Raw genomic sequence first — 11,894 nt, 5'->3', positions numbered from 1 at the left:
CCGCAAGCCTTCGATAGCTCAGTTGGTAGAGCGGTGGACTGTAGTTGATTTATAATTGTTTATGCAAAAAAGACATCCATAGGTCGCTGGTTCAAATCCGGCTCGAAGGAAATTTTTTTGTTATTTGCTACAAAGTTTGAAAGTCGAGTTTCAAATACTTGTTAAATTCATTTGTTAAATTTAATCTAATTGGATTATCCATTTAAGGAAAATTATTTAATTTTTGCTGGAAACATATTTTGCTTCTTGATTTTTATTTTTATTTTCTCTTTAATTGTTTTTTATTATCTGCATTTTAATCATATATGAGAATTATTTCATATAAAAATTGTATTTTCTAATAGAATATTTTTTCTAAACGTAATATATTCATAGATTACCCACGTTTGAAAAATTGTTTGAGATATATCAATTTGTTTATCAATTCTATTTTATTTTATTTTTATTTTTCAAGATATAGATTTGATATCACAGTCTTCTTTATGGAGCTAATATGGGATATTTTATAAACAAATGGCCAAACTTTAGTAGCATATTTTACACATAATAAGTATGAAAAAAGTCATACGAACATACTCAGAAAGAACGTATTTTTAAGTCCCATGCAATTCACATGATTTTTTTCATCTTTACAGTGAGTAAAATATATTCATAAAGTTTGACTACCTATTTCTGAAATGTTCTGTATATACGTATTATCTCTTATACTCTCAGCAGAATGTGGATTGTAATTGCTTATATTTAAATATAGTCATTCAATGGTTTTAATCCGACTCGGAGAAATGTTTTCACTATTTTTCTTCCATGAATTTCCTTTTAAAAGTATATTTAATATCCTATGCAACGTTGATGAGAGCGGAACAGATTGTTATTCATTCTTTTACAGGCAGATACATGTATCTTCTATATCTTTAATAGCTTCATAGAACGCGGTAGACTGTAATTGATTATTTTTCTAAAATATTCATATTTCATTAACTTAGATTCGACTTGAAGAATATTTTATTTTACATTATATTGTTTATAATTTAAGTATATAAGACGTAATGTATTAATATTTCATTTTGATAGCTATAGACAACATCTCCGACAAGATCTGGCTTATTTAAGTTGTCTTCATCATAAGCCTTCGATAGCTCAGTTGGTAGAGCGGTGGACTGTAGAGGTTTAGAGCTCCATTCAGAAGAAATCCATAGGTCGCTGGTTCAAATCCGGCTCGAAGGAAACGTTTTTTTTTTTTATCATGATAATGCAGCTTCTTTAATTTAGTAGCAATTTTGCAACAGTAATAGTATATTATCCTACGCTTTATCTATTTAAAATTATTTAATTATTTACAGTATTTTTTATATAGCAATTTATATGGAGTTTAAAAAAAATCATTATATTATGTTTTATTCGTATATGTCACAATTGACTTAAAACTTCTTTTTATATAATTCTTTTGAATATTAATCTCATACTAATATAAAAATAAAATACGCAATTATGTACTTTACTCTAAGCACACTTCTCAAACTTATCAGGTTTTATTTCGAGAAACTCATATCTCTGTTGACAAAAATATCTGTTGTTTTCGCCAAGTGGATTTTATTTTTAAATCATCCGTCGCGATATCATCGGCTGGGTGAAATTAAGTATTGCGAGAAAATCTCCGGCCTCGCTTCCGATCTCGTCGGGATAGGAGAATTTCAATTAACGGCGCGGAGATAGGCCGGCACCGATGTTTATCTGCATACGCCTGAAAACAAGCCGCGACAAACAGACAGACGAATATCTGGTCGCGTCACTCGCCTTCCGTCACCTACTGACCTAGTAGAAATCAATTTCACCGACCCACACCGTTTCTTCGTTCGGCTCGGCTATCAAGGCGCGCCAGCCGGCCGGGCCCGCCGACCGGGAGAGCAGAAGTTATTAAATATTCTATTATCGGGATTCTTGCACTTGCAAGCGGCTTAACGGCCCGGCTCGCTCTTTGTTTTAGCTCGGGTCCCAGTTATACGCTGGTACACCGGAAGCGCGCGAAGCAGCGGTGCGCTGCCTTCCAGTTTCCGAAATTGCATTCCCTATCTTTGTTCCCTTCGCCGGAACGAATTACTATTAATAATGCAACGTACACGACTTTGCATAGAGCGAACTTCCCAATTGCATTGGGCTACGTTTACCGACATGTAGACTTTTTTCAATTTTCTCCAAATTCTTTCTCCTGGTATATTTGTAATTCGGAGCTTAATAATCCACAAGACGTGAAAATATTCATAACTTTTAGCAGCATTGGAACATGTGACATGATAAATAAAATTTATTTTAATGTGCATTAAAAGACTAATACATCTAATTGAGTCATGTAATATCACGCAAAAAAAAAGTTTAGCGTTTTGGAGCAATCAAGCATTTTTGTGCAATCACGCGCAGATATGTACATATCGAACTGAAGCAATAATGTCATTTTAAAACTAACAATCAGCGCGATGAACTTGGGACTTAATGACAGTCCTCGCTCGAGCCCATGAAAGTTTAATCGCATCCGCCGAAGATAATCGATCCGGTGCGCGAACACGAAATAATTAAATACCCGGTGGCGCATCTGGAAGCCGCGCGCACGTGATTGTTGGCATCTGGACGGCTCCGTTAGGCGTGTTTCGTCTTTAAACAGTAACGGCCTTGCCATGGCTCCGCGAGATACACAGCTTTCTCTACTTTCGCTTATGCGAGATTTTCAGGTTGCGCCGTTTAGCGCCGTTTGCGAGTGTTCCGACACTGAAAAACATTGCATTCCATTAAAGAAGAGGAGAAAATTCGTCCTATCCGGTACTGTGCAAAGGATCAACGCCGCCTTCCCACGTCTCGCTTTAAGCTGTCCTCGTGAATCGGTCCATTAAATTGCATTTAATATTTTCAGAGCAATTAGCGAGATGATTAATTTATGCAGAGAAAAAATTTTTGGCTGCGATCGAGATGGACAGTTGGTTCTAGAAAATTAAATGGTAATATCTCCCTAATCGAGATTACCGTAATGTGCTCCTTTAAAACAATATTGATTATTTGAAATAATTGCTATTTATATATGTAACTACATTTTAATAGCTCCGTTATTGCATAAGAATTTTCTGAAGGCGATTGTTTCTACCGATTTCTGAGCAGAGAAATCCAGCACAGAGAAGCTAAGAGTTTTACGAGACATGCTACCTTTAAGAATACCGTCTTTGTTGTTGCGAAACCTATTAGCATGCTTTCCGCGGATAAATGGAATTTGATCGTGGGTGCACCTCTCATTCGCGTGACGCAAAAAATTATCCAACAAAGACGGTGCCGCTAGTAAAAGTGTAAATGTACGCCGATTATGCTAGTAGGCATTTGAATAACGTAGAAGAATAATGCGGCCACGTTTACGGTTGCTGTAGTATTCTTCTTACACAATGTATTTTGCAGAAATGTATATAAATATTTGGTACACTCCGATCTCTCCAATCAAAAACTGAGCTAGCGCGATATGCGACCGATTTCGTGCGCAATCTTTCATTTATGATCGCTCGATCGCGATTGAGGAACCTGTTGCTCGCGGAATAAAAGTTCCATCAGCGGCAAAATCCTCCCTGACGTTGATTAAGCTCGTCTCGAAACGACGCTTAAACGGCCGACGACAGAGAGGCTGCATCGGAATGCAACCGTCGGCGGCCGGTTGGTATTTCACGAGATTACCATTATTTTTCTCCCATTCTCACGTTCGTCCTTTCTTTTTCCTCGATTCCGTCGATCCGTAGGTTGGGAATAAACGGTGGGACGGCAGAATGCGAAGCGACGTATTACAAAATGCTAACGTTTGCACGCTTGCGATGTCTTCCATATAACGACAGCGCAATGCCGTTAATCTGCCTTAATTAACAAGGCAGACTTTGTAAACCAAGATAGTGAGCAAGTCACCGTAATTGTGCTTCATCTCGAACGATGAATTATTATAATGCGCGCGCGACACGCTCCTCGCTTCACTTTTTCGCGATTTAATTCGAGTTTTGCGTGGAAGCTCGCGTACAACGTTATAAATAATTATACATCCCCGGGGATGTATAATTATTTTCGCCGTGCCTCTAATTATTGTCGAAAAAACTCCAAACTCTCATCTACTTCGCTGTAATTAGTCAAATTTTTTTAAATTATGGATATAATAAAGATACATACCTAAGTATAATAATGAACATCCGTAGCACATATTATGTGCTATGTTTGTTAGAATTTGGTAATACATCAAATTAAACGAGAATAAATTAGCAAATCGAGGACTTTTCAATAATCGAACCCTTAATGCCCTATTGGCATTATCACTCTCGAAATTCGGAGCGCTTTCTTGGACTCTCGCTTTCAGTTTTCTCGAGGATCGTGGGAGGATCAGGTCGTTCTTAATTCGTCGCGTCATCGATGCCCTGCACAATGAATCGAATTCAGATCAAGGCCGCGACAGTCGAGACACGCGAGCGAGATTTTCAGAGCAATTACGAAACCGGAATGAGCTCCTCGGTCCGTGGCGTATAAAATTGGAATATGCTCTCGCGATGGTGCACGTACGTGCGCGTGCACGCGATCGCACCGGCCATAAGACTTGTGGTTGATCCTTCGCTGGATGCTGGTTGGCCGAGAAAAGGATGTGTAGGACGCGTCCTTACGAGTGAGGCATTTTTTATTCACGATTCACAAATGGGATTTCCCTGCGGCGCTCGCACATGTATCGCGTGATTTTAATGAGGCACATTAATTTCTATTAACTCGGAACAGGTACGCTTTAAAATCTCGCGGTTCTATACTAACGATGAATTAACGAGAAATATAATGAACGGATGAATCTCTGTCCACACCTGTGCTTTCGCGTTCGCTGTCTTAGAAAAAATAAACTCCCTCCTTTCTTCCGCCAGAATGGCGGTCAAGTTTGCGGGACCTAAGCATGCCCCACTTTCCAATCCATTACCCGAATGATCGTAATAAATAACGCGCGGCGATCGAGGGAGGAAAAAGAAATGTAACAGATCTTTTTTTGTGTGTAATTTCTCAGAATCTTTTATTCAAAGGTTCATCGAAAACACTACGTTGGTAATATCACTTAGTTTTACAAATATACATACAATATTTTATATATATATAATATATATACATATATATTTATAAATTTATATATATATATATATATTTATATATTTATATAAATCGGCAGGCCCTTAAAAAAATAAGGGCAAACCTCGAATCGGGGAACAATCGATTTGGCGGTCTTCGTGAATTATTTCTGCAGGGCGGAAGGGGAAGTTCGACGGGAAGAAAGCGCGTACTCGCCGATAGATCGATATCGGTCGTGGCTTTCGTCGAGGAAATCGGAGATGCGATAGAGCGAAGGGGGACACGGTTATATTACACGTGGAATATCCCACTCGCGGATCGCCGCCATCGAAGGATCCGCGATTTCTCCTCGTGGGATCGCGGGTGGGGCGCGACATTTTGCTTTTGCTTCTGCCTGGTTTCGATTGGTATGCGCGTGGCTCTCGTCATCGTCATCGTTATCGTCGTCGTCGTCGTCACGATCGGTCAACGTTGCCACCTCGAGGATTTCGAGGACGTCGCTTTCTATCAAATCTATCACAGATTGCTGGCGCATGATGAACGTTAATTTTAATCACCAGCTGATAACGAGGCACGCGCGCAAAAGAAAAATACAGCGATTTATATTTTATAGCGTAGAGTAACGAATTTCTAGTGTAACGAAGCTGAACATTATTGCTGAAGGGACATCTGTGAATGCGAAGCGAAGAGAGCTTCATTTTTACTCCATTCATCTTCAGTCCATTAGACTCCGTATTATTCCAACTGAACAGAACTAATCATCACAGATACGTCGTTCTCAATGATAAAAACAGCAAAAAATATCGGCAACTAAGAGCGGTCACCGGAGTCTAACGGACTGACGATGATTTTCTTTCTCCTCGTTTCTTCCGTGTATTTCGTCGCCGTAATAATCGTCGTTGCTCTCGAAAATCTCGAGGATACTTGGCTGACGCGTTGGTCGGCGATCTCCGGCGATTTTCGTTAAGTTGAACCGCGCAAGGACTCGCGACGCACCTTTCGACCGACGTCAGGTTGAGATACGGGGAGGAAAGGATCGGCAGGATTGAGGAGAAAGGAAAAGGAGGAATTTGACTTAGACGAGAAGGAAATTCGCGCTTGGGCAGTTTAGAAGAAGCCGTCACCGGTCGGGTCATTTATCCAAGGATAGTTGTTGGGACAGCGCACGCAAGTTTGAAGGTTTATAGTCTCGCCGGGCACCTCCTTCGAGGTCAGTTTGCAGGTGTGGGGCACCCAGCACGCCGGAATTCCATCCACCGTGCACTTCTCTCGCCAGGGCTCGAAGTTCTTCGATTCCGTGACGGTGCGCGGGTTCTGGATCCATTGGATCACCTGAGTCATCGTTACGAAGTATACGTCATTGCGGCTCTGCAGGATCTCGTCGATCCAGTATAGGAAAGCGTCCAGGAACTCGGGATTGTTCTTCAGCCAGGCGGCGTGGAAGTAGAGGCCGAGGGGCGCGCGATTCTGCTCGTAGTGGCGATCGAAATTGTGGTTAAGGAAGTTGTAGAACTGATCGCCGGTCAAGATGTTGCTGCACGAGTCCACCATGGCGCAGCCGGGCAGATACTCGTCGTTCTGTGGATCCTCGCGCCGATCCAGCTCGTTCATCACCATCTCCCACACGGCGTGCGATCTGCGAACATTTATTTGACCGTATTTAGAACAATTGTCGTTGCGTGGTCCAAGAACTCTTTATGATTATGAGATTGATACTTACCTAGTGGGACAATGCTGAAGATTTCCGTGACAGCGATGCGGCATCCTGAAGTACATGGTGTACGGCCACAGCGGAGGGTTGTTCAAGGCAGCGGTGATGGTGGAATCGTACAGAAAGGCCTGCTCCTCCATCATGGTAAACTGATTATTACCGCCGACCCGTAGATACGGCGCCCTGACGCCGACCACGCTGTTATCCGTCAGATTCGCGTACTTCTCGGCGATAATCCTCATACCGGCCATCTCCTTGGCCCAGTCGTCGACGGTCGCGTCCGACCAGAAGCGCTCGTCGTCGTTGTGCCTTACCCCAAAGTTGTCATGTAAGAATTTATGTAGTGACCGTGTTCTGATTTTTAACAATTATGACTATGGTCATGAGGGACATGACATGACATATTCGTAGAAACAGGAGTACTCGTGAACCTGTCCTCCAATTTACTGAACTCATGAACCTGCTGTCCTGGGAACCTTGCGCACGAACGGGTCTCTCCGTGGCAACTTTGCGACGAGTATCAAGTCGGGGGGCATAATTTTCTAAATGACATGTAAATGAGAGAAATGACAGTGTTATTAGGAGGAGTCGATTCTTACGAGATTGAATGGACGGCGATCTCGTGGCCTTTCCTGTGCATTTCCTGGACCGCGGAATAGTTGGTGTACTTGTGCGACACGAAGAAGGTTGCCTTGATATCACAGCCGTTTGGATTCTTGCGCTTGCCGTTGAAGATCTCTTTGTAGAGGCCGATGTTGTTGTTGTTGATGGCGTCGTCGAAGGTGATCGTGACCATCTGGGGCACATCCTTGGACGGGAGGTCGCCGGGTATCGTGGTACCGTCCTCCGAGCAGAAGCAATCGGGTAGGGTACACACGGCGGGGTCGCATGGTGGAGCTCTATTGGGATCATTGTCCATGTCTGGAATGTCGAGAAGATCGCAATCGTTTTAATTAGTTATAATAAATTAATGTTGTCTTCTGAGTTATAATGTTTCTTTTTTTTTTTTAAGTAACTTTGTAATCGGAGTTTCGCTCGCTGAAAAGCGCCGCTAATTTTGTCCGACTGTTAACTTACCGCAGATATTCTCATCGGAGCCATCGGTGCAGTCTTTCTCTCCGTTACAGAAGAGACCCCTCTCGATACAGGATCCGTCACCGCACGCGAGATAGCCGTCTTGGCAGAGCGGTTCTTCGGTGTAAAGCAAGGGCTTGGCCTTCCTCTCTTTGTTCTTCAGCTTACAGTTGTTGACGGATTCCTTCCAGTCGCAGGTCTGCTTATCGATGTCGAAATACAAACCGGCTGGGCATCTTATCGCCTGCAGACCGGAACTCGTGCATTGGATAACGTCGCGGCAGTTATCACCCTCCCCCGCGACCAATCTGAACCACTCGCCTGCATCCTTGTCCTTGCAAATCTCGCTCTCGAAACTCTCTTCCTTTTTCTCCTCCTGCCGCTTAACTCGGCTCGTACCCTCTGAAAGAAAGAGATGTGGTTTGCGATGTGATAAGCACTTTATCTTGTCTAGTATTAATTATATGTATACAATTCAGTAACATTTTGGATACAAAAAACATTCGTTAATACAATAGCATGAATTTGCTAAAAAAGGCAAAATTACTAAAAAAAGGCAGATTATAGTAAATACTTTTAGTACTTATAGTCACTTGTTACAATTATATTATAGTAAAAGAACTACGTATAAATAATTAATAATACTTAAAATTATTTTATTAAATATAAGATATTATATCTATCAGCTCATTAAAGAATCTAATTCTTCCGTGCATTTTATACAAAAAGCAAACATGAAGAAAGACAAGATTTGTCTAGCGATCTTACAAACTTGAGAATATTATTATTTATTCAAATAATATTTGAATCACAACAACTCTTTAGAGACATTATTCAGAATTTGTTCAACATCTGAGAAAATAGTCTGGCAGTTAGTACTTCGGTCCCGTTGGTCCCCCGGGCTCGCGAGACCACTTCGTAGCGGAGCGATAAACAGGGAAAGTTGTGCCCCCACCCGCACCATTTTCAGAGGCTCGGGGCACGGCAGTGACGTCACTCATCCGGGACCGACCGGATCGAGAAGCTTTCACGCTCTAATCTCTTATGCAATCTGTCGTCCCGATGATCGGTTCGGTTATATTAAATTATTACTCCTGCCGCCACGAGCATTGCTTGTCTGCGATGTGAAAAAGAAGGAAAACCAGCTATGGTGCCCCAGGGTGGAAAATACAAGAATAGACTAAGGAAATGTCAAGCGCCAGATTGCAGTGGCACTTTCGCCATCTTGAATGGCTCTGCGTGAGCTCACGTGTCCACCTGTGCGATACCCGAGATACTTCTCATTTCATCATGCCTCGTATATTAATCTTTGCAATTGATTAGCATTTTTTTAGATATTTATTCTTGATCTTTCCTTAAAAGATACATGCGCACGTATCTTTCATAATTTAATTAATGTACGATTTTTTAATTATTCGAGATTCTTATCGGCGCTTTGGAGAACGTACGTTCAACACCGCCTACGGTACCGCGAATCATTTCCGGCAGAATCGAATCGCGATTCTTAGTAAATTTTGTAAAATTTTTAAAGAAGACGAATGCTAAATGTAATATGAAAAATAATGAACTTAATAATTTAACTGGCGGAAGAATTTGGCTCAGATCGCGCGGTTCTCAAATCTTCCTGAAACTCGTCTTCTACATACATTGTGTTCAGTAACGCACGGAGAACTCTCATATGCTGGCCCGCGAGAATACGACCGCGATAAGCCGCATAGACCGGTCGATGTAGAACGATATCGGCGGCAGCGAGAGAGCTGGACAGAGAAATCTGTTACTCACCGGCAAGGACGAAAGCTGCTACCAGGAGCAGCACCAGCGAGGACCTCATACTCGTCCTGACCCTCGGCGGGGAATGAAACTTCCTCTTCTCGACCACGTCGTCGTCGTCGTCGTCGTCTTGCCACGAGCTGCTTCCAAGGATACCACCCAACTCTTTACCCCTCAATCACTCCCGTTCAACTGACGTTCGAAACGCTACCGTTCAGGAAGGGATGAAAGGGTAACCGATCGGGGTGGGGTGGCGACGTAGCGGCGTACCCGTTCACCACTTCCGGGGCGGGGTAGGGCGCGGGAGGGGGTTAAGTGCTGAAGGACTCCGATTTTTACGAAGAAAATCCAGGCTAGACCTCGGCCGCGAGACGCTCTCAACGGCGATTCTCTACGGATAACGGCACACGGATCGGGCGAGGGCGAGTAATGTCTTCAAGGACGCGGACCTTGAAGGTGTAGGTACCGCTCACGGACTGGCTGAGGCCCGCCACTGGCCGGGCCTTATATTGCCACCACCACGACGCTGCGCGATCGGGTCCCCTCTTTCTCATCTTTGAGCATTGCCGCCCGCGTAGATCGTACCTCTGGCTGATCCAGGAACGTATACGTATCGAAACCACCGAGACACCTTGTTTTCCGAGACACCCCGTGAACGTGATATATATCACCGCGACGGATGCAGACTCGGCTGGACGTGGGATCTGGAAGCAACGAGAGCTACATCCTTCCAGGTGCCGAACAATTGCTGACTCGACGACCACAATCTTTGACATTCAACGTTGATATGTTTTTTACCTTGGAAGCAACATCATGATCGATATAATATTCAAATAACGTGATAATTTTTGAAAATAATTAAATATGTCACGAGAATGCCAACTTTTAGCAGCGACGGTATAAGTTTTTGCTATCGTGTTGGATGCAGATTCAATCCTACGAAGCTATGAATCTAAATATCTCCTTGAAGATATTTTGATCTATGACTTTCATTAATAAATTACATGTTTGCTCGGAGGAAGGGAAGAGTAATTGGTCAATAATTTCCCGGCGATATGAAAGTACAAGGTACAACGATTTATCTAGTGTTGGTGGTAGGTTCCAAGCATACGACCTCGACCTAGGAACATAAAGAGAAGTATCTGCGTCAGCTTATCTCTCGGCTCTAAGTGCTTTATGCGTTCTCACATAAAATTCTTGTGCAATGCGGTAAATATTTCGCTACTCTCGTCGATTTTATCTCCATCGCTGTTAATTATAAGTATATAAATCAAGTTCAGCGACGCGAAAATTTATGGTGAGTGATATAAAAATGATAAATCGATCGTTATATATGTCTAATTTATATTTCTTTATAACATTAGAGAATGTATCTGCTTATATTTTTCCGTAAGGGGTAGGCTGTTGGATTACTTAAAAGAAGGCATGTTAATGATTAGTAAATATTTTATTATTCATAGCACTTCCTTAGATCGATTACACAAACGAAGCGACAACTTCTTACAGCCACACGGCTATTGGTGAATCTAGCACATTTTAAAACACTGTAAAATTAATAAAATTGGCAAATCGAAAGTAAGTCAAAAATAAACATTGCAACGTTGAGAACTAGAGCTCTGGTTTGGTTATTTTCGAACGAGACGAGAATATTTTCGTGATTTTTTTTACCTAAACAAGGACATACAGTCATCGCTGGCATTTTAGAAAAGTTTACAAGTTAACAAAACGAGAAAGCGATGAGAAGTAGCGAGAGATGATGTAAGTTTGTCAAGGCCAATAGAATAACGAATAAAATTGCCTTCAGATCGCTCAGTATTTCGGCGAGTAAAATCAAAGTACATCTTCGAGGACGAAGCATTTCGAGGATGCGATTGGAATGTCGGGATTGCGGAGGTAGCGTCGCCGTTGAGACGCCATCGGAGAAATGACGACGATATTTGCCTCTCGCACATCGTGGATTCAATTAACGCTCCTTAAACGCCTCTCGGTTTATCGACTTTAAAACCGCAGCCAGTCATTTCCCCGATGGAGAAGCGTATCCTCAGATACGCCCGTTAAAAATACTCTCTATTGTCGTAGCGAAATGAAATGTTGCAACGATTCCAGCGATTCGAATTATCCCACGAATTCCGTAACCATCAGGCTTGCAACGTCGAGCTTTCGCACATTTTATCCGCGCTTCCGGCAATGTCGTAGAACACGGCCAGCGAACACGCGAATCTGACTACGTGCATCG

General features: G+C 42.4%; 1 protein-coding gene and 2 non-coding genes across 3 annotated transcripts; 2 read left to right on the top strand and 1 right to left on the bottom strand.

The window, feature by feature from the left end:
• The first annotated feature begins 7 nt into the window (after positions 1-7).
• On the top strand, positions 8-110 carry Trnay-gua. Its single transcript has 2 exons — positions 8-44; positions 75-110. It is a non-coding gene; the product is annotated as a tRNA-Tyr (tRNA).
• Positions 111-1,126: 1,016 nt separating this feature from the next.
• On the top strand, positions 1,127-1,224 carry Trnay-gua. Its single transcript has 2 exons — positions 1,127-1,163; positions 1,189-1,224. It is a non-coding gene; the product is annotated as a tRNA-Tyr (tRNA).
• Positions 1,225-5,140: 3,916 nt separating this feature from the next.
• LOC112458857 lies at positions 5,141-10,121 on the bottom strand. Its single transcript, XM_025022679.1, has 5 exons — positions 9,671-10,121; positions 7,892-8,290; positions 7,414-7,735; positions 6,824-7,123; positions 5,141-6,739 (listed from the first exon to the last, which is right to left on the bottom strand). The coding sequence occupies exons 1-5, from the start codon at positions 9,717-9,719 to the stop codon at positions 6,211-6,213; spliced, it is 1,599 nt and encodes a 532-aa protein (XP_024878447.1). The 5' UTR covers positions 9,720-10,121; the 3' UTR covers positions 5,141-6,210.
• Between the last annotated feature and the right edge of the window lie 1,773 nt (positions 10,122-11,894).

This window comes from Temnothorax curvispinosus, unplaced genomic scaffold (genome assembly GCF_003070985.1).
Source record: "Temnothorax curvispinosus isolate PA1 unplaced genomic scaffold, ASM307098v1 QBEX01009282.1, whole genome shotgun sequence".
Classification (NCBI taxonomy): domain Eukaryota; kingdom Metazoa; phylum Arthropoda; class Insecta; order Hymenoptera; family Formicidae; genus Temnothorax; species Temnothorax curvispinosus.
Note: the sequence above shows the minus strand (reverse complement) of the source record. Positions and strands in the feature narration are given on the sequence as shown.